Genomic DNA, 26,936 nt, shown 5'->3' with positions numbered 1-26,936 from the left:
AACTAGAAGGAAGACCAGTAGAGGAAGGAAAATAGGGGAAAGGGCAAGCACTGGGGACCAGACTGGAACAAATTATATTCCATGAATGTATGCCTATGTCAAAATGAACCCCAATATTATGTATAACTATAATGCACTAATAAAAACATAAAGTGAAATTATGCTTTTGAGTTCCTTTTGTTATAGAATAATAATGAAATTAGACTAAATTAATTTCATTATAATTTTGTTACCTTTCAATGGGGCTGAATATGTTTGTAACTTTTTGTTGGTTAAGTCTCATAATTTGCATTTATAATTCTTAGAAAACTCCTAAAATATTAAGAATCTAACATTTATTCTTTCAAGAAGATCAATGACAGAGTCCTACAATTGTGTCTGGCAGAGTTCAGCCTGTATATTTAAAGGATATTATTTTAAAGTATGCAAAAGTATATTCTGGTCTGTTAAACCAGGTTAGATCAAGCACTTGTGTTGCTCACTCTACCTTGGATTTTCATTCTGTTCACCTCTGTCAAAATCTTACCCATTCTTCCAGACATCAGCTCCATTGATGGCTCTAGCACCACTGTTTATACATAACAGTCTACTTTATAAATATATGCATAAATAAGTGGTTGGCTTAGTAAATATTCAAAAGACTTTAGTGATAACTGGTTCATTCTTCTAAGTTACATGTATTTAACTTAAAAACCATTTCTACAAACAGTTCAAAACCTGGTATAATTTTTCATACTTGTTAAAAATAAATGAATCTATAAGCCCATTTAGATAACAAAATCAAATCAGAGATTTCAAAATGTGAATAAATTATTAATTTGGGGCAGATGCCACCCTAAATGACTGGTCATTAAAACAACAAAGAGTATCATTTCTAGTTACTTGTCTTCCACTGCAGTGGCTCCAATTAAATTCATGTTTGTCTCAATATCATCAAAAACCTTTTCCATTTTTTCTTCTCTATCTTGTAAAGCCATTTTTGCCTCTATGAGCTGTCTGTTAATTATTTCATAATCATCTGGAGCAATTTCTTTGAAGGCCACACAGAGTGTCCGATACCCATCCTAGAAGCAAAGTAGAAGACTTAGAGTTATCCCCATAATAGTTAAACACACACACACACCCTCTTTAAATACTGTTGCTTTACCCATGTGTACAAAAGAGAAATTCTGACACATTTAGTTTAAAAAAATGAACAGACTGCAACTGAAAAAGGTAACATCATGGGCTGGGGAGATAGCTCAGCTGGTAGAGTGCTTACCTTGCAAGCACAAGGCCCTGAGTTCAATCCCCAGTACCGCAAAAAAAAAAAAAAAAAAAAAGGTAACATCGTTAGGTTTCAAATAAACAAAACAGTGTTTCTAACAAAGATTCTTGAAAAGTTTACAAGGCTGCAAATTCTGATCAAATATTACTTCAAGATAATAGTTTATATTAAAATAAATATTAAATCTGCCAATACAAAAATACACAATGAAAATAAAGTTCATTTAAACATCCACTTATTTATATTTTTGTGGTACTAGGGAATGAACCCAGGTACACTCTACCACTGAGCCATATCTCTTATCCTTTTTTTAAAATTGTTATTTTGAGGCAGGGTTACATTAAATGGCCAAAGTGGACCTCAAACTTGAGCTCCTCCACTTTGGCCAGCCCAGAGGCTGGGATTATAGGTGTGCACCCCCACGCCCATCTAAAACATCCATTTAAATAGTAATCCCATAAACATTTCCAGCATTTCTCTATTTCCTTACTGAGGGGAGGGATGTAGGCTCACCATTGCATTACGTTCCACATGGGCTTTAGTTAACTCAATTTCATGGTTCTGCACCCTGGGAAAAACTGCTGAATCTGCTCCTTTACAAAAAAGAAGTATGTCTCCTAAAATAAAGAACCAAAGTACTCAACTTAGAATTTTAAGACTGGCATTGAGATTTTAATAAGAGAACTGTTAAGGTGACCTTTCCCACCCAGCTGCTATGTATTCCAAGCCTGCCTTTCAACACTCACCCAAACGAAATTAGGCATCTTGAACTTTAGTCTGTCAGGAGAAAAATTCACCACCTCTCTAGACCATTATGGACACAATAAAGAAGCCAGAGTTTACAACATGCACCTGTGTTAAAATACATTTCCTCCCAGTGAATCATGGAGAACCACACTTATATCAAGGAGAGACACTAGGATTCTTTGTGAAAATGTAGTCATTGATGGCCTAGAGTGCACACAGGGCATCTATGGACGTCAACAACCAAACTCAAGCTAAAACAGGCTGCAATTATGAATAAGCTATACAAAGTTAGCTTTTGAAACACTGGCTTGACAGCTTTTACTGGGAGCTTGAAAATAGCTTTGTACAATGCTAATGCTTGTGTAAGTACAACTTTAGATCACTTCATGCACCTGGGAAAAATTCACAGTTGAGCACTAAAAGAAACTTAATCCTTATAAGGCAGATAGTTGAGTTCAACAAATTAAAAAGTACAGCTTTCAGGAAAACAACCTTTGTAGACCACTTTTCCAGAAATTCCATCATCTGCAGTAGAACATATATGCAGATATGCACACAAAAGAACAGTATCTCAAATGTTAAATATGCTTTTCATTTTTTCCTCACACATCCAAAGTGTATTTAAAAATCATTACAAAAAATTAAAAATAAATAGTCATATAACAAATCCCATGGCCATACATTAAAATCAATTTAATATCTTTGCAGTCATACCATAAGTATGAGGAAAAGTATCTCCATCCTTTCATTCTTAGAAGAATTTGGAAGAGATTTATTGTTAAAGTATATTACTGGGAAATAAAAACAAACCTCCTGGTCAAAGACACGTGTACACACACACACACACACACACACACACACACACACACAACTGTGAGCCTGTGAATGAGTCAGAAGTGCTACCCATGGACCTTTCAGAATTTAAGCAAAAGACAAATCACCATGGTGCCTCTCAAAGACATGGAAGAAATGGGACAATGGAAGGAACTGGTTCCTCTGCAAAGGATAAGCTATACTCCATTAAAGAGGCTTGAGCTCGGGAATGAAACCAGTATGCCCTTTCCCAGAAATCTGACTGAATCATCTCTAACTCACCTACTTCCAGGGAGCAACAGGGGAACTAGGAAGGTAAGGGAGATTAAAGCAGTAGCTCTTTACACTCTAGACTGAGCTGTTGTCTCCAGTAAAATTACTATACCATAACTTTATTGGTGACCACAATAATGAGTATGGTTTAAGCACCCAGGAAATATTCAGCTGAGCACTAAGTGAGTTCTCTGAACATATTCAAGTTGAGTACACTGAACCATAAGTCATCCTTTCAGTCCCTGTCTGAATAGCCAGGGCAAAAGAATTCAGTTTCATTTCCAAGAAAATGCATTTACTATCATACCAGGGGTTCTGCCATTGACAATTTGACAAATGGAACATGTTTCCCAATAAATACATGAAAGCATATTTATTAACGCCAACACTTTGTGAGATTTTAGCAAAACCTACAGTACTACCTGCAATGTTTAGATTTTTAGAAATAGTTGATGAACATATAAACCTACAAATGGAAAAAGTCAGTTTTTTTTAAGAGGTATACCTCCTCGAGTCTTCACAATTACACTCATACGTCGACGGATGGAATCAAAGTTTAACGTGTGGAGAAGTTCATACCTTTAAAAGGACAGAAATGAAAGAAGTAAAATACCTGGGCCACGTTGAGAAAAATACAACACAACAGAAACATCTAAAGATATTTAAAAATCTTTTAAATGAACAGATAGTTGTGCTCTTTGGATTAGGGTAGTTGGTTGTATGCACAACTGGTACTTACCCTTTTTTTAAAAAAAAATTTCTCTGCACAAAGAACCTGCTGTCAGAGGATAGCTGAGTTGGTGGGGTATTTATATACTTCCACTGTATTACTTAAAATAGTAAGGAGAGTATCTACATAGGAATGGAGAACAAAAAGCAGTCCCACCAAGTCATATCTGGAAGGGTCTAGAAATAGTTCCACTCTTCTAACTACTTTATTAAGTTCTATGTGTGCCTCCTATGGCCAGACACAGTGCTATGTGTTGGGGAACAAAGGTGAATCTTCCTGAGCCCCATCCCTCCAGGAGTTCATCACATTCTAATGGAGAAAAGGTTAAGATACAACTACTCTCCCAGACTATCAAATAGTGCAATAAAGGCACTTACAAGGGAGAGATAAAACTATAGAAAAAAAAGCCTTTGGAAGGAAGGCTTCCTGAAAGAGGTGCCTGAGCTGGTTCTTCAAGAATGATATGATGAAGAAGGGGGACAGGGCATTCTGATTAGAGGTAAGATCACATGCAAAGGCACAGCAGGGACTTTAAGGTTTTCCATCACACAGAAAACTCACTGACAGGCGAACAGCAAGAAATGAAGCAAGAAAGGTAAGCAGGAGCTGAAAACAACTTTGTGGGCTCTTTCAGAAACGGCATTTTAATCTAAGAACAATAGGAAGTTAATGAAGGACTTAAAGAGTGGGTATTAAGGGGCTGGGGTTGTGGCTTAGGGGTAGAGCACTTGCCTAGCATGCACGCGACACTGGGTTCGATCCTCAGCACCACATAAAAATTAATAAGTAAAATAAAGGTAATGGGTTGAACTATAACTAAAAAAATTTTAAAAAGAGTGGGTATTAAGAGATTGATCAGATTTGTGTATGGATGGCTGAACTATTAATCAGATGTAAGGATACAGAAGAGTTAAAAAAAAAGAGGTAATTATCAGAAAAGGCATGAGGGAATATTTTCTTGAAAATAAACAACTTAAGAGCTGGGGTTGTGGCTCAGTGGTGACACGCTAGCATGTGTGAGGCCCTGGGTTCAATCTTCAGCACCACATAAAAATAAAGGTATTGTGTCCATCTGCAACTAAAAAAAAAATATATATATATATATATATACATATATATATATATATAAAGAAAATAAACTTAGATACATGTATTTAACATAAAAATGTTTACTATATAGCTTGTTTTTGGTGGGGGTGAGTGGATTGATTTTTATTTTTTCAGGTGGGGAAGGGGGCTATGTTTTAAGACATCTGTGTGTAGCATTTCATTTGATGTTGACCAGAGGGGGCAATGTTATGGACTGACTAGAATCTGGATTGTCACCATGACTCCAGGTTGCTGGCAGTCAGACCACAGAGTCATCCTCTGGGCTACTGAGCATCCCAGTTCAAGGAGGAATATTACTCAAGTGCCTTCACATGTATTATAGGTTTCTAAGATGAATCTCATGGGATCCTCAGGGCCAGAATGGAAGTCAAGTAAGATAATTACATTTCAAGTTCAAATGAAAGAATTCAAATTAAACACTGAGTCTATTTAAAATCTGCCATTAAGCCAAGGTGGCTTTGTTCCTTGGGGTTTTTGTAGCAAAAAAAAGAGAAAAGAAATACTAAGATACTGTTGCATCAGGGTACTTGCCCTTAGGCTAACACCTGAATATCTAAGAACAAGGCAAAGGTTCTGTCAAACACCAAAGCTGCTCTGGTATTTGGAATTGCTGGGTTCGCAATCTCAGAGTGATGGCCTGGGCTCTGGATGGCAGGTTTCATACACATTCTCTGATTTTTCTTGTAGCATGTCTTAGAGAACTGAATTGGCATCTAAATTTCAGTAACAGTCCAGGAAAACTCTCATTCTGGCTACTGGACCCATATGTGAACCAAATTGGAACTTCTGCTGCAAATCCCAGTTTCCTTTGCAGCCCTTGCTAAATCCATTTAAAGTTGACTGGGGTTGGGAATGACAGACATCAGACACAGAGTTACTTACTCTTCTATTTCTTTTCTTTGGTTCTCTAGTCTCAGATGTCCATTCCAATTTCCTAAAAATGTGAACCCGTACCTATCAAAAACAAAAAAGGACCTTTGTATGTCTCCAAAGAACAATTAATTTCCCCTAGCAATGAAGTTATTCATCCTTGTTAATTCTTCCCTCTTATATGATCTCAATCTATAACTGTACTTCTCTTTCCTGGATCAGTTGATAAAATGAAGCAAATCAAAGCCCAGTCACAATTATTATAACCAAGGGAAAGACATTTGTAATTCCAATTTTGCAGCTAACACATTAAGTGACCTTTTAAGTCACTTAATCATCTTGGGCCTCATGGGTAAAACTGGACTGTCAGTTATCAAATGTTGTCAAATTTGCTGGAAGCACTTCAAAAATAGCATGTGTTGTACAAAAAGTGGTCACTGTTACTTGATTTGCAAAATATAACATGAAAATTCAGACCCGTGGCTGGCATGAATAAGTAATAGGGCAAGTTTCTATTTGGACTTAACTGGTTATATTTGGGAATTTTTACAAACTTTTAGATAACAGTGTGGCTTTTTTAAATAATAGAAGAGGTACGGGGCTGGGGTTGTGGCTCAGTGGTAGAGCGCATGCCTAGCATGCGTGAGGCCCTGGGTTCAAACCTCAGCACCACATAAAAATAAAATAAAGGTATTGTGTCTACCTACAACTAAAACAACAAAAAAAATTTAAAAAAAAAGAAGAGGTACATAATATGGTTATTCAAGTAAATGGAAAAAATTCAAATGAACTTTGGTCTTCCTGTGATTTCACCTTCTCAGGAGAAGTAAAGGAGTGCTTACTTTTTAGCTCCTTTCACCAAAGCTATTTCATCTGGTGAGGAGGAGATATAGGTTAATTCAGCTGATTCTGTAGCTCCATCAACAGCATCATTTGCTTTAATTTCTACAGTATGGCATAAACACAAGGCACGCAGAAAGAGTTCTTCTCGATTCTGTGGAAAAGCAATAGAAAAATAACTGCATTATTTTGACTTTGATCATTAGGTAACTAGACACTGAACACAGAAAAGATATTAATGTGAGAGAATTTTATAACTTCTAGCAAACTGAGTAGCAGAAATTATAAATTCCTAGTACTCAAATGAGCTATATATCCCCTTAACTGCTAACAGAATTTCTGGTCTTTAGCCAGTATCTCTAGAGGCTGCATGAACACATTCAGTTTATTGTAGTACCAGCTATAACAAGCCACTGGCTTTTTCATGGCCTAAAAGGAATCCACAGTCTAGCAATACCTCAGGAATAGGGAGACTCTGGTTCGTTTAATGTGTAGATACTCCTGGAACTTAAAAGATTTGAAGAGATATCATTCTTTGAAGGAGTATGTATTTTAAAAAATTATAATCACATCAGTAGGCAAATGAAACTTTTACTTAAATGCCACTTCTCACAATTCTCTCTATAATCTCTACTAATTTATAAATTCTAGTGGTATTAGTAAAACAAGAAATGGCAAAGCCAAAAGAAAAAACAAATGGTTATTCAAAAATTTACATATTTGCCTACTGGAAAATTCTCTATTTCTACCATGCAGGGATAGAAATGCTTACATAGACTGAATTTTCAGGTAAAAATGGTAATGCAGAAAATGTTACCTTATCTGCTTTGTCAAAATATGTTAAAGGTCCATCAGTCTGAGATAATCCATCAACTTCCTGAGTTACACCTTTATATTTGTGCCCATCTATGCAGCATTCAATGAATTCCATACTATTTTCAGTAAGTGTTCCAGTCTTATCTGTAAATACATAATCCACCTGAAAAGAAGGACACAAACATATGTTTCTTTAGTGTGATAATTTTTTTAAGGTACTGGGGATTGAACCCAGGACCTCCCACAAGTTAGACAAGTGCTCCATCTCTGAGCTATATCCTTAGCTCATGAATTTTTAGTTACCTAAAAATTATTAGATTTTAGTTAATTTTTAGTTATTAAAATTTCATATCAATAGAAATATGTTCATATACTTAAAAAATCACCTCTTCTAAGACTTCAAGTCAAATGTTAGGAATTACAAAGGCAATACTAGCAAACAAATGAGGAATGAATGTTTTTAAAGACACTGAAATCGCAACATATATCTAAAGTAGACCTACTTCAATGTAGATCACTAGGAAGGAAAACTATAACTTTCTTATCAAACTAAAACCCCTTCAATTTAACTCTTTAACATAACCTGGTTTATTGTATAGAATAAACATTAAAAAGTCAATTTTCCAATAAGAGACCCAGAATAGCCAAAGCAACCCTTATCAAGAAGAGTGAAGCAGGAGGCATCACAATACCAGCCCTTAAACTATACAACAGAGCCACAGTAACAAAAACAACATGGTATTGGCACCAAAAGTAGAAACACAGACTGTAATGGTACAGAATAGAAGACACAGAGACAATCCCACATACAGTTATCTCATACTTGACAAAGGTGCCAAAAACATTCGCTGGAGAAAAGATAACCTATTCAATGAATGGGGCTGGGAAAATTAGAAATCTACATGTAACAAAATGAAATTAAACCTCTATTTCTCACCCTGCACAAAAATCAACTCAAAGTGGATCAAAGACTTAGGTACAGCCACTCTGGAAAGCAGTATGGAGATTCCTAAGAAAACTTGGAATGGAACCACCATTTGACTCAGCTCACTCCTCAGTTTATACCCAAAGGACTTAAAATTAGCATACTACTGTGACACAGCCAAATCAATGTTTATAGTAGCTCAATTCACAATAGCTAAACTATGGAACTAACCTATATGCCCCTCAACAGGTGAATGGATGAAGAAAATGTGACACATACACCCAATGGAATAATACTCAGCCTTAAAGAAGAATGAAATTATGGCAAATGCAGGTACATGGATGGAATTGGAGAATATCATGCTAAGTGAAATAAGCCAGTCCCAAAAAACCAAACCCCAAATGTTTTCTCTGATAAGTGGATGCTAATCTATAGTGGGGGGTGGGTAGGGGAGAATGAAGGAACTTTGGATTATGCAGAGGGGAGTAAGGGGAGGGGCTGGGCAGTGGGTACAGGAAGGACAGTAGAATGAGCTGTATAAGTGTATGAAAAAAAAAATTAAATAAGAAAGTCAATTTTCCAAGGGGGAAACAAGAATATACTAATATACTGAGCATTTTTACACACACACACACACACACACACACACACACACACACACATGCATACACACACATTCTTCCTCTCTTTCTCTATGGGCTGGCATGTAAATAACCCATTGGAAAAAATTTAATAGAAACCTAAAATTAACTGGATGTATCAAAATAAAATAAAAACTGATGGAGTTTTTTTCCCTCTGAAAAGTAAAATATTATGTAAAAATACTGAAGTAAAATGGATTCTATCATATAATGACCATAAGAACCACTGAATAAAGAAGAAAGAGAAATGTTAAGTTACCTAATTAGGAGACACAATAGGTCAATAGTGATCAAAAATACAACTGCATTTCTTTCTACATAGTATGCACATTTTTTAGACACTTCTCATAAGTTTCCAGATATATAAAAATTTATACAAAACAGTTTATAATAATAGGTTCATGTATAACAGAAGCATATTTTAATAAATGGGAAAAATCAGCTATGAAATAAATTTTCCATTACAATAGACTATTTTAAGCACTTCCATTTTATCTCAGATTTATCTCTTCTATTTATAACATCCGGCTTTGGAAACCCACAATTTTATCCTCCTTTTTGGCAATTTATGCTTAAATAGTTAAAATTATGGGCTGACAGGAACAACCATAAGCACAAGATTAACGTTTTTATTATGTAAGGGAGAAAGAGATGAACTCCAGCAATAGTTGCTTTCTAATTATTTTTCAAAGCTTTTCACGGTTGTGGCACTGGCACAAATAAAGCATTCCAATCCTCCCTTTTTTCCTGTTAGCCAGCCAAGTTTGAATTCTCTCTTTAAATTAATCCAAGTGTTATTATTCGTGTACCATTTAGATTTTCCAGTTCAAATGAAATTCTTTAGAGCTTTTTTCTGATTCAAATTATTAACTTTCATTTTCCCCTGATGGTTGTGCTGGGTTGTTTCCCATTCTGCACGTGAATGAGCATTAACCCATTCAAAATTTCTTATTAGTGTCAAAGGTGATAGCTTCAAAATATACAATTTCTTCACCTACATAATAGTTTAGGTAATAGAGGTCTGAAAACATTGACATTGACAAGTAGAGGCAAATAAACTACACCAGAATACAACAATGATCAAACTAGTACATGTGTTACATGTACTTGGACAGTTTGCACTCCTAAATTCCTAGGTGATATTCATATTATTGGTTCTAAGATCAGAGTTAACATATCCAGTGCCCCATTTTATGCCATATACTCTGAGAGAAGGCAGAGGGAGACTAGATATGATTCATATCAAAAACATATTCTCGCCAGGCTTGGTGGTGCACGCCAGTAATTCCAGGGGCTCAGGAGGTTGAGGCAGGACCACCACAAATTCAAAGCCAGCCTTAGCAACTTAGGGAGATCCTAAGGCAATTTAGTTGGACCCTGTCTCAAAATAAAATATAAAAAGGGCTGGGGACAGGCACGGTGGCACACACCTGTAATCCCAGCAGCTTGGGAGGCTGAGGCAGGAGAATTACAAGTTCAAAGCCAGTCTCAGCAACTAGGTGATGCACTGTCTCAAATAAAAAATAAAAAAAGGCTGGGATATGACTCAGTGTGTAAGTACCCCGGTACTAAAACAAACAAACAAACAAACAAACAAAAAAATCCCTTAGTCCTGGGGATGTGTAGCTCCGTGCTGGTGCACTTGCCTAGCAAGTATGAGGTCCTGGGTTTCATTCCCAGTACCGAGAAAACAAAACAACAAAAATAACAACAAAACAAAATCAAACAACTCACATTTAAAGGGATAGATGCCCCTTGTCTCCATGACTCTCTTCCAAGCAGCCTCTTCCTCTTTAATGATAACTTTGAGTTTGCTGAACAGACTCCTCTATATCAGCATATTAAAACTCTTTGTTTTAAGGCTACTGTGAAATATACACTTGGTCATCTCTTCCCACCTCCATTTTTTTCTGATGCATAGCTCCTAAAATACTTGGCACCTTCAGAGTGATAAGGCCTTCTGTTGTATGGTAATGAGATGACTGGTAGCTGGTGGCCCCTTAGGTAGCTTACACTCAATAGGAGCGAGACTAAATAAGTGTTCCCATTAGATCTTCCTTTGTTTTTCTGGTGGATCTGGGGAAGGGGAGAGGGGGGTGTCCTAGTATGACTATGTAATTCTTTTTTTGCGGGGTGGGATACTGGAGATTGAACCTGGGGGTGTTTAACCTCTGAGCCACATCCCCATGTTAGGTAGTAGCTACTGATGAGCAGTAAAACATATGGCAAGGTCACAACTGTTCTTTAAATTACGTTAAGGTCTTTTTTACTTTCAAAGTGGATGAGAAAGGAAAGGGTGGTAGTTAATTTGTAGAAAGTAAATAGGAGTTAATTGAAAAATACAACAGAAAAGGACTTATGGGACTAACACTTGACAGGGTCCATTGAGGTTGGTATAAAGCTAGGAATTATGGCTATAGTTGTTTCCAGTTGTCTAGGAAGGAAGATTCCTTTGGTAGTGCAGGCACACCAAGGTAACTTCTGACTGGCCACTGACCCCAATGACCACATTAACATGGTACTGACTTGTAGATAAAGCCTCCCTGAACAGGATAGCTGCCATGACAGTTCTGGAGAGGACCAACTAAGGTCAAAAATGCCTCTGCTCCCCGTGAAAGAAGAGTTGAACATCTGATTGGTGAAGGTTTCTGAAGGAGGACCCCAGTTCTCCTGGTAAACATCAGTAATAAATCTGGAGACAATATTGTCTCCTTTGTCCCTCTGCTCAGAAATGATCCACTCTCTCCCTTGAGTGTGCTCTCTGCTTGAGCCTTACTTTGCTTTTACTTTATTTTCACCTCAGTTCTACTCAACTTGTACTAAGTTGTCTTGCATGGTTTTTGGTGTCTCACTTTTTTCTTTTGTTAGAATACAAAAACTGAGGTTTGGAGTTTTAGCTCCCTGCTTTCCTGTGATACCCAGTCCTTTTTATTTTTTGAGACAGGGCCTTGATAAGTTGCTGAGGCTGGCCTTGAATGTATGATTCTCCTGCCTCACTCAGCCTCCCTAGTAGCTGGGATTATAGGTATATGCCACCACGTCCAGTGCATGACTATACAATTCTTGCCAAGGGAGAAGTATGCTGATGTAACAACTATACTGCTTGCCCTTCTTCCTCAACACCTCAGTTTTTCTTCTTTTTTTTTTCTTTTTTCCCCTACCTGATGTAGTGTTCACAGGACCAGGAATACAACTGTAAGTGCTGGAAACAGGAATGATTCCCAACCAAGAAACTGTTAACTTTTTTTTTTTAATTACAATGCTGAGAGTACGATCCAGGGCCTCACAAATTTATCCTGGAGCTTTATGCTGAGCCAGTAACTATGTTTTTAAACCCCTTGTCAGAATTTCTAAGGCTCTAATGGGTACAGGTTATACCTTCACCTCACCTAGCAAAATCAATGTTAACAGTGCATGCAGCAATATTACCTGGGGGTGCAAATAGCCCACTAGTTCTTTATGTAACTTTACCCTATCTGAATGGCAGTGGACTGAAGGGGAGGTTCCTGCTAGACTAGTACAGCCACAAGTCTAGGAGGGGATATACAAAAGAAGGCTAGTCTCAATTTTTTTTCAGGATGCATTGAAACCATTTGGTTGTATAAGACTGGTGTCTGATCATAAAAGACCCCATTATTTTCTAACTGAGCTGAACAGTCTCCTTTCTTTGGTTCTCACGTCGAACACTGTCCTAATCATATCTATTGTTTTTTCAAAAATAACAGTAGCTAATTTTTTCCCCTGGCACTGGGGTTGAACCCAGGGCACTTAACCACTGAGCTACACACATCCCAGCCCTTTTTATATTTTGTTTTTGAGACAGAGTCTCACTGAGTTGCTTAGGGTCTTGCTAAGTTGCTGAGGCTGGCTGTGAACCTGCGATCCTCCTGCCTCGGCCTCCTAAGCCGCTAGGGTTATAGGTGCACGCCACCATACCCTGCCAGTAAGTCACTTTTTAAACAGGTTAAGTAAATATTTGCTATGACATTGGTGGAAATGAAACAATATTGCCTTCAGAAACATAAAGAGCCCTATAGATCTTAAATTATGACTCATCAAGGAGGAAACTGGTTACACTTAATTTTGTGTGTACAAGTACACTGCATGCTAAATGGTCTAAAACTATTTCAAGACTTCTCTGCATTTTCATTCTGGTAGTTTCTACACATACAAGCTAATAATGATGGTAAGTTGTTTAAGACACTGGGTATGATATGCTATTAAATTAGTGATTTGATTAAAAGACAATCACACCCAGAAATACAGGGTTTGGTGGGCAAAGGGCATAGTAGTTGAAACAAAAATCATAGTTCCTTTTCACTGATCAAATTTATCAGATCATTACCCAAAGCCCTACTTTACTTTCTGTAGTCTTAATACAGTCTACATGGTAATATAGAATCTGCTGAAGTAGAGATGAGTCCCATAAAGAAGAACCTGGCCTGGGCACGCTGTCCGTCTCTGGGGAGTGTTAAGTGTCACATATGGAATGATGGCTATTCTATTTGCAAGAGCAGTAGAGGCTAGCCCCAGGCTACCTATGCTCACTCACCCTTGGTAGGTGAATTCAAACAATGAGGCACTGAATATAGAACAGGCACATTTACTCGGCATCCAAAGTGAACCACTAAATTAGTTGTCAGGGAAAAAGGTTCATCAGAGGTGGGATATATACTCAAAAATATTTTTCATGCAAAAAGCCTATAGACTGATGCCTTTTAATGAGACCAGAGTAGTTTTACTCAGATAGCTTTGTCTATGGATAAAAATTTGGGGTTTAAAAAGGTTAGGGTTAGCATTCCCCCTAAAAACTGGAACAAGGCAGGGATGCCCTCTTTCACCACTTCTATTCAATATCGTCCTTGAAACTCTAGCCAGAGCAATTAGACAGACCAAAGAAATTAAAGGGATACGAATAGGAAAAGAAGAACTCAAACTATCCCTATTTGCTGATGATATGATTATATACTTAGAGGAACCAGGAAATTCCACAAGAAAACTTTTAGAACTCAAAAGTGAATTCAGTAAAGTAGTAGGTTACAAGATCAATGCTCAAAAATCCAATGCATTTTTATACATAAGTGATGAATTTTCAGAAAGAGAAATTAGGAAAACTACCCCATTCACAATAGCATCGAAAAAAATAAAATACTTGGGAATCAATCTCACAAAAGAGGTGAAAGACCTCTACAATGAGAACTACAGAACACTAAAAAAAGAAATTAAAGAAAACCTTAGAAGATGGAAAGATCTCCCATGTTCTTTTTTTTTATTGTAAACAAATGGGATACATGTTGTTTCTCTGTTTGTACATGGAGTAAAGGCGTACCATTTGTGTAATCATAAATTTACATAGGGTAATGTTGTTTGATTCATTCTGTTATTTTTTCCCCTTCCCTCCACCCCTCCCACCCCTCTTTTCCCTCTATACAGTCCTTCCTTCCTCCATTCTTGCCCCCCTCCCTAACCCTAACTCTAACCCTAACACTAACCCCTCCCATCCCCCATTATGTGTCATCATCCACTTATCAGCGAGATCATTCGTCCTTTGGTTTTTTGAGATTGGCTTCTCTCACTTAGCATGATATTCTCCAATTTCATCCATTTGCCTGCAAATGCCATAATTTTATCATTCTTTATGGCGGAGTAATATTCCATTGTATATATATACCACAGTTTCTTTATCCATTCATCAACTGAAGGGCATCTAGGTTGGTTCCACAGTCTGGCTATTGTGAATTGAGCAGCTATGAACATTGATGTGACTGTATCTCTGTAGTATGCTGATTTTAAGTCCTTTGGGTATAGGCCAACGAGTGGGACAGCTGGGTCAAATGGTGGGTCCATTCCAGGTTTTCTAAAGAATCTCCACACTGCTTTCCAGAGTGGCTGCACTAATTTGCAGCCCCACCAGCAATGTATGAGTGTACCTTTCTCCCCACATCCTCGCCAACACCTGTTGTTGCTTGTATTCTTGATAATCGCCATTCTAATTGGGATGAGATGGAATCTTAGGGTGGTTTTGATTTGCATTTCTCTTATTACTAGAGATGTTGAACATTTTTCCATATATCTGTTGATTGCTTGTACATCTTCTTCTGCGAAGTGTCTATTCATTTCCTTAGCCCATTTGTCGATTGGATTATTTGCATTCTTGGTGTAGAGTTTTTTGAGTTCTTCATAGATTCTGGAGATTAGTGCTCTATCTGAAGTATGATTGGCAAAGATTTTCTCCCACTCTGTAGGCTCTTTCTTCGCATTGCTGATAGTTTCCTTTGCTGAGAGAAAGCTTTTTAGTTTGAATCTATCCCAGTTGTTGATTCTTGCTTTTATTTCTTGTGCTATGGGAGTCCTGTTGAGGAAGTCTGGTCCTAAGCCGACATGTTGAAGCTCTGGACCTACTTTTTCTTCTGTAAGATGCAAGGTCTCTGGTCTGATTCCGAGGTCCTTAATCCATTTTGAGTTTAGTTTCGTGCATGGTGAGAGATATGGGTTTAGTTTCATTCTGTTGCATATGGATTTCCAATTCTCCCAGCACCATTTGTTGAAGAGGCTATCTTTTCTCCATTGCATATTTTTGGCCCCTTTGTCTAGTATGAGAAAATTGTATTTATTTGGGTTTGTGTCCGTGTCCTCTATTCTGTACCACTGATCCACCTTTCTATTTTGGTACCAATACCATGCCGTTTTTGTTACTATTGCTATGTAGTAGAGTTGAAGATCTGGTATTGCGATACCCCCTGCTTCGCTCTTTCTGCCAAGGATTGCTTTAGCTATTCTGGGTTTCTTATTCTTCCAGATGAATTTCATAATTGTTTGCTCTATTTCTGTAAGGTATATCATTGGGATTTTAATTGGAATTGCATTGAATCTGTATAGCACTTTTGGTAGTATGGCCATTTTGACAATATTAATTCTTCCTATCCAAGAACATGGGAGATCTTTCCATCTTCTAAGGTTTTCTTTAATTTCGTTCTTTAGTGTTCTGTAGTTCTCATTGTAGAGGTCTTTCACCTCATTTGTGAGATTGATTCCCAAGTATTTTATTTTTTTTTTTGATGCTATTGTGAAAGTCTCCCATGTTCTTGGATAGGAAGAATTAATACTGTCAAAATGGCCACACTACCAAAAGTGCTATACAGATTCAATGCAATTCCAATTAAAATCCCAATGATATACCTTACAGAAATAGAGCAAACAATTATGAAATTCATCTGGAAGAATAAGAAACCCAGAATAGCTAAAGCAATCCTTGGCAGAAAGAGCGAAGCAGGGGGTATCGCAATACCAGATCTTCAACTCTACTACATAGCAATAGTAACAAAAACGGCATGGTATTGGTACCAAAATAGAAAGGTGGATCAGTGGTACAGAATAGAGGACACGGACACAAACCCAAATAAATACAATTTTCTCATACTAGACAAAGGGGCCAAAAATATGCAATGGAGAAAAGATAGCCTCTTCAACAAATGGTGCTGGGAGAATTGGAAATACATATGCAACAGAATGAAACTAAACCCATATCTCTCACCATGCACGAAACTAAACTCAAAATGGATTAAGGACCTCGGAATCAGACCAGAGACCTTGCATCTTATAGAAGAAAAAGTAGGTCCAGAGCTTCAACATGTCGGCTTAGGACCAGACTTCCTCAACAGGACTCCCATAGCACAAGAAATAAAAGCAAGAATCAACAACTGGGATAGATTCAAACTAAAAAGCTTTCTCTCAGCAAAGGAAACTATCAGCAATGCGAAGAAAGAGCCTACAGAGTGGGAGAAAATCTTTGCCAATCATACTTCAGATAGAGCACTCATCTCCAGAATCTATGAAGAACTCAAAAAACTCTACACCAAGAATGCAAATAATCCAATCGACAAATGGGCTAAGGAAATGAATAGACACTTCACAGAAGAAGATCTACAAGCAATCAACAGATATATGGAAAAATGTTCAACATCTCTAGTAATAAGAGAAATGCAAATCAAAACCACCCTAAGATTCCATCTCATCCCAATTAGAATGGTGATTATCAAGAATACAAGCAACAACAGGTGTTGGCGAGGATGTGGGGAGAAAGGTACACTCATACATTGCTGGTGGGGCTGCAAATTAGTGCAGCCACTCTGGAAAGCAGTGTGGAGATTCTTTAGAAAACCTGGAATGGACCCACCATTTGACCCAGCTGTCCCACTCGTTGGCCTATACCCAAAGGACTTAAAATCAGCATACTACAGAGATACAGTCACATCAATGTTCATAGCTGCTCAATTCACAATAGCCAGACTGTGGAACCAACCTAGATGCCCTTCAGTTGATGAATGGATAAAGAAACTGTGGTATATATATACAATGGAATATTACTCCGCCATAAAGAATGATAAAATTATGGCATTTGCAGGCAAATGGATGAAATTGGAGAATATCATGCTAAGTGAGAGAAGCCAATCTCAAAAAACCAAAGGACGAATGATCTCGCTGATAAGTGGATGATGACACATAATGGGGGATGGGAGGGGTTAGTGTTAGGGTTAGAGTTAGGGTTAGGGAGGGGGGCAAGAATGGAGGAAGGAAGGACTGTATAGAGGGAAAAGAGGGGTGGGAGGGGTGGAGGGAAGGGGAAAAAATAACAGAATGAATCAAACAACATTACCCTATGTAAATTTATGATTACACAAATGGTACGCCTTTACTCCATGTACAAACAGAGAAACAACATGTATCCCATTTGTTTACAATAAAAAAAATAAAAAAAATAAAAAGGTTAGGGTCAGCTGGAGAAGCTCAACTCATGAACAAAAATAACTTCTAGGAACAATAACTAAGAGAAAAGTCACTGGTTCTTTCATTTCTTGTCTTATTCTTAGTGCTTCAGTATCTATGTGGATTATAGGCTCTAAGGTCTGACTTACTAGTGTTCTGAAGTCAGATCTAAACAAAATAGTATCTGGAGAGTTCTTAGTTGTTAAGGGGGTACTCTGGTTAGGCAAAGGTTGAGTCAGAAGCAGAAATAGAGAGTGGGGGTAGTGGGAGGTTTAAATTCAGGGCAAGGGAGTTTTGAGGTATACATGCAAATCAACCCCATTTAAAACAAGTGTGAGTCCCTGTTCCAACCCCAGTTTCATTAACTGAGTCTGCATTTCCCAGTCACAGAAATGACATTTCCACATCCTTGACATTCTAAATATCATGAGAATTAAATGCATGCCAGAAAATTCCCTTGGCTCGTGAAGATCATTACGTGACACACTGTAAATTGAGACAAAGGGGGAGAATTTCTCAATATTAATGAGCAAAGCAACTAAGAGTTCATTGCTCGGAATTACAGTTAGACAGCATTACAACAGAAAATAAACGCACCTGGGTTAGAAATGAGGTCACAGACTTGTATATGAAGTAAAAAGCATTTTAAGGAGTGCATGCCTTCACATTTTTCCTTCATTAAAATTTATGTACTACTATAAACAACTCTGCTTGCTAGGTCTATATTCCTTCTAATCAGAAATATACCAAGAAAATGCCAATAGGACAACTCTGGTCAATTTTGTTTATTGAACAACGTGCGTTTATAAACTAGCCATATTTTCTACTCTATTCCATCCACAAATTATTATAGATAGTAATGAAGACTGTATGTTTCCTGTTCTAAAGCAATAACTTGGTAATATAACAATATCACTTGGTGAATTTTAAAAAGAATTCCTGCACCATTCAAATTTAATATATAAATTGCATCCTTCTCAAAAATGCCAGCAAAAGAATTGATGCTATGTCTATGAAAACACTGCTTACCTTTATTACATGCCTGCATAAAAGAACTTTTAATCACATTTCCAAATGTAAAATGGGGACATATATTGATAATCTAGACTACATACACAAACGAAAAGGAATTCTACTACATTAACATATTGTAAGCAAAAATGAGTTCTAACCTGACCAAGTTCTTCATTAAGGTCTGATGTGTTAACCAAGGCTCCTTCATTAATTTCTTCATCATAAAAGTCTTTATCCCATGAGATGAAGAAGGAGCCCAGGAATTTCTGCATTTCTACTGTGACATACATGGAGACAGGGATGATAAAGTTGAATAGAACCATAAATGATAGGAAGTCGGTGAACATTTTCAGAACCTAATAAAAGAGACCATTAATGGTAATTAGATGCACAGCTCCATTATATGAGTATAATGTAAACAAACAGTTGACTTTCTTTTTTATCAGTCAATGCTGAAAGCACTCTTCTTACTATAGAAAACTTCCAAAGACACTACATTATTGTCAAAATTATCACAATATGTGAAAATATGTAATAACATTATCAATTTTATAATTGTCCTTCAGGGTATGTACCTTCTATCTTAACACTTTTTCACTTCCTTAAGTTCTCTGCTCTCTCTACCCCTAGATATGAATATGAGATCAAAATTTATATACAAATAACCATTATGCTATCATCTCTCACAAGCTCATATTATATTAAAATGCCAGCATTTCTTGCCAATTTATTTCAAACTCTTAACTAAAGAGCTCAAACCAAGCATAGTTGCCAGGAGTAGTGACTCATGCTTGTTATCCCAGCGACTCAGGAGTCTGAGTCTGGGGCAGCAAGATCACAAAGTGTAAGATCAGCGTGGACAGCTTGGTAAGACTTTGTTTCAAAATAAAAGGTAAAAAGAGATAGGGCCATAACTCAGTGGTAGAGTGCCACCGGGTTCAATCCTCAGTAATGTAAAAACAAAATTAAAAATCGTAGATGCTTTAAGTAAAATTTTAAAAATCTAAAACTTAAGTATTTAATGGCATAGGGCTACCATATAACCAAAAAACAAAAACAAAAAAGAAGCCAACAAAGGTATCATTTCTGACTAATATTTCAAGAAAGGGAAATGGTCACAAAATCCTTGAGCTACAATTTTCAGTGGAAAACAAATTACCTTTAAAGTCTCCCGTTCTTTCTGAGTCTTTTGGTTATACCATGGTTCATCATTGTGTGGGGTACTTTGCCATACATACTTTAGAGTAGTGCATACTGCAGCTTTGGTCAGTAAGATAAATAAATATACCATCAAGAAGGCATTAATGGATCTGAAAAAATAAGAGTATGGATTTTAAAACTATGTAATTATTTAAGGCATTAAATATAAATTAAACTGTTCAGTTATCTAATGCTTCTCCCGTAAATGATGTTCAAACACAGCACAAGCTTTTAAACATAAAACTCAGTTATCATAGTTGCAGCATCACTGCAGAGTGGCAAAAATTAAAAGCTAGACCTGAACTATTTATCATCACCAATGTTCCCCCACATAATGGCTGGCTAGATTAACACACCTTTAGTAAGGTTCCTATAAAACAATAGGAGATGGAGATACACACACACACACACACAATTACCTATTCAACCTATATAGAAGGAGTAGCATTTCATTTCTCCATGTCCCTAAATTCTAAATATTTGGAACTGAGGGCAAGTAGCTGATATGAAATCCTCAAGCTTAGCATATATTTTTTCTCAGCATAGTCTGAAAGTATAGCTCTGGAGAAGGTGCCATTCAGATACTGGATATCCATGCCCTCTGATAGAGAGGTCTCTGTCTGTTGTACCTGGCTTGAAGGTCTACCGGATACCATTTGCTAGGAGATTATTGTAGAACCAACTTGAATACAGCAACTAGAGGACCCCAAACCATTAACAAAAAGAAATGAATTTTTATTCAAGTAAACTCTACCCTTAAAAAGCTATGTAAGCTTAGGTAAATCGCTTATCATCTTGAAGACCATTTTCGGGTCTGTAGAGAAGCTAACACAAATTACTTTTTAAGAGTTGTTCAGCAGATTAAATCAAATCTTACATATAAACTATTAAGGATCATTTGTGGAATATAAACAAACATTCAAAATGGTAGCTGCTATTACAACTGAAATAGGTTCTTTGTTATGGTAGTTTGGAATTACTGAGGAAGTAACTATTTCAATCAATAATGACTAAAGAAACGATGAGCACACTAACTTTTCAACAGCAGAACGTTTCTGAGATTTCCCTTGGTAGTTCAAAGCCATTTTGGTTTCCATCCCAGTGTAAACAGCAACTCCTAAGGAAAGAAAACTAGGTTACAACTGAATTTATCAACTAACTTCCTACCCCCTTGGTTATATAAATTTTTAAGTCTATAAAAGTAAAAATTCTAAGTCCTATTCTACGCACTAGTTGATACATCATTTATAATTTTAATTCTATAAACTGTGTCATATTTCATGTTAGTTTATCATCTTATAAATTCCCAAATATAGGTTATAAAAAATACAACATCTACCATGTTCATTTTTAAACATGGACCATTTATTCACAGGTTTTACAAAACATATTTCTGATAAGTATATCTTAAAAATTGTTTACCATATATTTTCTTGGTATTTTTTAGTGTAGCTCCCTTCAGCAAGAGATTTTCAGGTCCCAAAGACCTAAACAAAAAAATGAACATAGTTTATTTAAAAATGCATGGCATCATCAACTCTGAGGACAGATTTTTGCCCTGACACATATCTATCTCCAAGGGGTTCAGGATGTATCTGTCTACTTCTACCATATGCTTACTCCCCAGGACAAGCTGAAAGATCCCTCCCTCTGAAGTGACTTGAGGGAACAGCACAGATGGAAGCACAGTACAGAAGTAGCCAGCAACACACAGAGGTAAAGAAATGCACAAAGGGATGAAGTGATTATGAGTCACAGATAGCAAGACAAGAACAGGGCAGAGCAACAGACAGTGAAAAACAGAAACAGTGTCACAGATAAAATACTGTGAAGACAAAGTCAAGGTGAGAAAAACACTGACATCTTTGTAGAGAGTAAAGCCACCATTTGGAATATCACCCTTCATTTCCTTAAGTCTCTTTTAAGTGTGACCAAAACGGTCGAGCAGAAAATTTGAGGTAATTAACTAGGTGACAGAGAAGGAATAAAAGCATCCTTCTTTTTATGAACTGGCTCATTATAAATGATTGGTCTTTTATTTTACTTAGGTCCAAGTAATTGTTTCTACATTTTATTCACTGCCTAGTTCTTCAATTACTCTCCTTTAAACCACTGTTCTCCATGAGTATTTCCCCCCTTGTCAGCCACCATACAACCAAAGACAATAAACACAGAGCCTAGAAGATGTCTGGGAATATTAGTCAAAGGGCGTAGAGCTCTGCTGTTTTGGAAATCCTAAGCATTAATCTTCAACAATCCCCTACCCGCTACACACAGAGACCCCACAACTCTGCCAATCACAAGGTTAGTTACTTTTTCATTTTTATGTCCCTTTCTATAAATAAAGGTAGTTAACTATTTTAGTAAGTTTAAAAGAGAAATATATGTCCCCACCCATAAGGACAGGTTAAAGGAATAACAAACTAACCTGGCAACAGGCTCAAGACTATTACTATAGATATTGATTCGCCCAACAAACCTGTAAAAAGAACATAATAACAAGTGTATTTTCTATATCCAGGTGAAATCCAAATACCACCAATATGGGAATAAATTAAAATACAAATAATGCAATAGGTAAGATTCTGAATGAATGACAAAATCCTATTATAGTTGTGAGGGAATCAAAGGATGTATAACATTTTAATCTAATCTCTAAAATAATATTATGGATTATAAGAAAGTAAACAAAGATTCTAAATTGATTTTCAAGTTCTGTTTGGCACTATGCATGCACATGACACCCCTCTCCTTTATGCCTATATATAAATAATGTGGCTTCTATTTTAGATTCATGTGAAGAAAGGTTCCTGGTGCTAAAACATAATTTTCAAAACCATTATTCAGTAGTTCTTACACATGAGTATGCCATCAAATCACTGGAGGGCTTATTAAACCACAGATCTCACCAGGTGTGGTGGTGCACTCCTGTAATTCCAGCAGTTTGGGAGGCTAAGGCAGGAGGATCACAAGTTCAAAGACAGCCTTAGCAACTTAGCAAGGCCCTAAGCAACTTAGTGAGACCCTGATTACCAAAAACAAAACAAACAAACAAACAAAACCAAACAGATTTATGGGCCCTTGTCTTTGAGTTCCTGATTCAGGATCTCAGGTGACGCTGATGCTGCTGGTCCCAGGACAATCTTCTGAACCACAGCAGTAGTTTTAGAGACAATGAATACTTGATTACTTGGAAATGTCCAGCCTGCATCTTGCAGCTGATCTCAATACTGAGCTTCAGCCAGTTATTTAATATGACCGGACACATGGTAATCCACATTTCTGACAAATTTGGTAAAAATGCTAAATCCTCTTCAATAAGAGTGTTATGAGTGTTTTGTAATTTCCATTGTAAACACTGTTTTCTTTATAGAAAAAACAGAAATACTTTATATTACTATATATACAAAATATGAAAATCTGTTCTTTCATTCATCATTTATTAATTATGTAAGTACTCTACTAGGTGCTGAAGATATACTAATAAGTGAAAAAGACATACTCCCCTGCTCTAAAAAAGATAAAGGAATAGTCCAAAAAATGCAAGTGATTATTATCAGGGTGGTTCTAGACAAGGTATTCTGAAGCCATATAGCAAGAGATTTAATCTGGTCTAGGGAAATTAGGAATAACCATATCTGCACTAAAATTCTCTTTCATATTTAAGGCAACTGAAAAAATTTGCAGTTTCCCAATAAATATGCAAGAATATACATATGCGTGCGCGCGCGCACACACACACACAGATAGATAGATCTCTAACTTACAGGCAGAATAAGTCACTCCTTTTCTGTGATTCCATGGATTTTGTATTGTATCTATTATCACACTATAAGCTTAGCTTTATTGTTTTATCTACTTTGCTCACTGTGAGCTCCTTGAAGATAGATAGAGAATAGCTGTTTTGGCCCTAGTTTCTACTCTCAAGGTGAATATAGAAGATAGGAAAGTAAAGAGGACAGAAGTAATAATGGGAAGGAGGGAGGGTATTATTCTCACAGTAGGATATACTTTGTTTTCCTACTATTAGTTGTTAATGTAAACCACATTCAACCATGTGGTCCCCCATTATAAACAATAGTGTGCACTAACAAGGTGGCTGGCCTAGGTAATGGATGCCATCTGTAACAGTGAAATAGAATGAAATTAATTGGACCACATGAGGATAAAAACTTCCTATAACCTCATTAGCAACATGCTCTAATCAACCAAACTAACCAGTCTTAAAATTAAATGCCAAATTTTTAAAACCTACAATAACCATTAATCAGTAAACCTACTCTGGAGAGCCTAGGTATAGAAAAACAGAAGAAATTATACCATTTTACTTCTCCTTCAACTTTAACTGTTCATTGTGATCAAGAAACAGCCTACTTGCAATCCTCATTATGATCACTTCAAGAAAGGACAGAGTGCCTATTAATTGTGTGGCCCCATATCATCTTCTGTCCTTAATGTTGGATGGCATATGAAATACTTTATTTCTTTTTTAATTAACTCTGGGCACTCCAGTAGTCTGATAGATTAGCCCTATGGGATAACATAATTTAAAAATTTGATAGTCATGTTTACAAACAACAAAGAATAAAAGAAAAATCAAAGGCTGCCTGGGTCTACAACAATTTATCTTAGGCTGGTAGTGAACAAGGCTGATTTAATTCACTTTCCTGCCAGAAGAAGAACAGCTCATAACAACATACATGAGTAGGCTGGTAAGTGGTGGGTGTTTCTTTGCAATACAAGTGGCAAAAAGCAGTAGAGCCAAGACATAGCAGTATGGGAAAACCAGGTGATTCTTACTTGTACAGGTCAGGTTGAGGCTGTTCACATTCAATCGCTGCTCGGAGGCTATCAATGGACTCAGCCGTACACAGTGCAATGGTATCTCGTACTGCATAATGTGTCTAGATGAAAGCAGAGGAAAAAAGCAAACAAAAAAGTGTTCTTTTCATTATCATACACAACTCATTCCAAAAGCAGTATGCTCTAGTAAGAGGCTTTGGCAAAATATTACAAATATTCATGCACATTTCCCACCAAATAAATTGTATGGTACTATTCTTTTAATACACTATAAATAATTAGAAAGATAACCCTGCTGTACAGGGACTTCAAGATAAAAGAAAAACTAACTTAAAGCTCTTCTTGATACCGATGTCAAGAGCATTCCATTTGCAGCATGCATATAATTAACTGAAAAACCCATGAAAATTTAACACATTTATTCCTTCTCCTATTTATAGAACGGAGACATTATTTTACTCACTATAGTGTATAGCTATGCAGATTTGTACATTTGAATGGAACACAATCCTTTTGGTCATAACAATGTAATATTTTGTCAACAATAAGAAAAAAACCATTAATGTTCCATTATACAAATAGCTTAATTAATGATCTTGAAAATGCTCACCATCACTACATTTTTATGAGGGGTAAGAAGAAGATGTGCCTTTTTAGGCAGAATATTCTACCAGTGTGTATTACACACTTGATACATCCAAAACTCAAGGTAAGCTCTAATGAATCCATTTATAAATCATCAAATAAGAGCTAATACAGACTCACGGAGGAAACTGTGAAGAAGGGAAAGTTGTTGCCATGGTCTTTGGGGAATATTATGGTACTAACTGAGCTATATTTGAAACTATTGCCCAATTTTGGAAAACTTCTGTACTTTTAGCTGATGTGATCAGATCAACTTAATAGAAAAGAGAAAACTAAAAGTTTTCTTCTTCTAAGTAACTTTTTCACTATTAGGGAATCTTTAGTTGGATTTATTGATTTTATCTTGACATTCCCTAAAATATAACTCTCTTTTTGAATAGCATAAATGTTATTAATTCATCTCACAATGTCCTTGAAATACAGAATCAGCCATTTAAATGGTAAATTTCCCTTTTCACATACTATATACTCAGAGGTCAGGACATGAGCATCATTCCTTAAAGACAGCTCAGAGAGGATTTTAATGCCCTGTTACTACTACCCATCACTCTAGGTAATGGCCAAGAACCGACTGTGCCAGAAAGTACCTAGAAAGTAACTTATCACTCATTTAGATGAAACTCATTTTACCACACTTAAAATTCCTCCTACTTGTAATAGAGCAAATGTTCACCAAACTATATACTAATGTATTTTTTTAAAGGCAATCAAATTACTCCAGGTTATATCTCCTAAATCCCAGGAATAAACATTTTCTAAAGAAAATATATTTTACCATTAGGTTAAAAATAAATCAAGTTATAAGATTACAGGCACATGCAGTTATTTTATATAGTTTCGGTTTAAAATTACTTCCATTTTACGAAGTCCAAATGAAATATTAAGTGGATTATGTTAACATTAAATTCAAACAGTGATATAAGAATTGTAGTGGCTTTTATTTGGGGCATGTTTTTCTCCCACCCAAACACCATCCCTTTCCCCAAAGATGAGAATCCACTTAGAAGCTGAAAGACAACTATATAACAGATCTCTTCAAATACAAAACCTACATGAATAGGAAAAATAAAGAGTTTAGGGAGTGTTTGGAAGCAGTATTGTATGATTACCTATCCTGAGCTCAAAATGCTTAGGCAAGGTTCAGTTTCTTACTTTGCAATTAGATTCACCATCAAGACTAGCAGTAGTGACATAACAGGTTCCATCAGTGGTACAGGATGATAGAAGAATAAGATCACAGGGAAAGGTTTCATCAGCATTAACTTCTACTACATCACCAACCTAGAATGGAGAGTAAAATAAATATAAATGCTTTGAATTCCAAACTAAACATCATTAAAATACAACTAAAGTTAAAATATTAGTAAGAGACAACTCCAACTCTTATGCTTGAGAATGTCTCAGGATCCTGCACAATGTAAAAGGTGATGGAAAGAATATTACTTCACCATTCAGAATCCTCTTTGAGGTCATGAG

At 36.5% G+C, this 26,936-nt stretch overlaps 1 protein-coding gene and 1 non-coding gene across 2 annotated transcripts in view; one reads left to right on the top strand and one right to left on the bottom strand.

Moving 5' to 3' along the window:
- Positions 1-26,936, bottom strand: part of Atp11c (ATPase phospholipid transporting 11C) — a 165,326-nt gene that overhangs the window by 56,831 nt on the left and 81,559 nt on the right. Inside the window, exons 2-14 of the mRNA XM_047535332.1 lie at positions 26,613-26,741; positions 24,813-24,916; positions 22,441-22,491; positions 21,435-21,499; positions 21,048-21,129; positions 19,972-20,122; positions 18,971-19,168; positions 7,468-7,629; positions 6,653-6,804; positions 5,823-5,894; positions 3,606-3,679; positions 1,781-1,884; positions 883-1,064 (exon numbers count right to left, since the gene is read on the bottom strand). Of these exons, the coding sequence (XP_047391288.1) occupies positions 883-1,064; positions 1,781-1,884; positions 3,606-3,679; positions 5,823-5,894; positions 6,653-6,804; positions 7,468-7,629; positions 18,971-19,168; positions 19,972-20,122; positions 21,048-21,129; positions 21,435-21,499; positions 22,441-22,491; positions 24,813-24,916; positions 26,613-26,741 (1,526 nt within the window). The remainder of the gene's footprint in view (positions 1-882; positions 1,065-1,780; positions 1,885-3,605; positions 3,680-5,822; positions 5,895-6,652; positions 6,805-7,467; positions 7,630-18,970; positions 19,169-19,971; positions 20,123-21,047; positions 21,130-21,434; positions 21,500-22,440; positions 22,492-24,812; positions 24,917-26,612; positions 26,742-26,936) is intronic.
- Trnaa-agc (transfer RNA alanine (anticodon AGC)) lies at positions 6,413-6,485 on the top strand. Its single transcript has one exon. It is a non-coding gene; the product is annotated as a tRNA-Ala (tRNA).

This window comes from Sciurus carolinensis, chromosome X (genome assembly GCF_902686445.1).
Source record: "Sciurus carolinensis chromosome X, mSciCar1.2, whole genome shotgun sequence".
NCBI lineage: Eukaryota > Metazoa > Chordata > Mammalia > Rodentia > Sciuridae > Sciurus > Sciurus carolinensis.
This window is presented reverse-complemented; position numbering and strand designations above follow the sequence as displayed.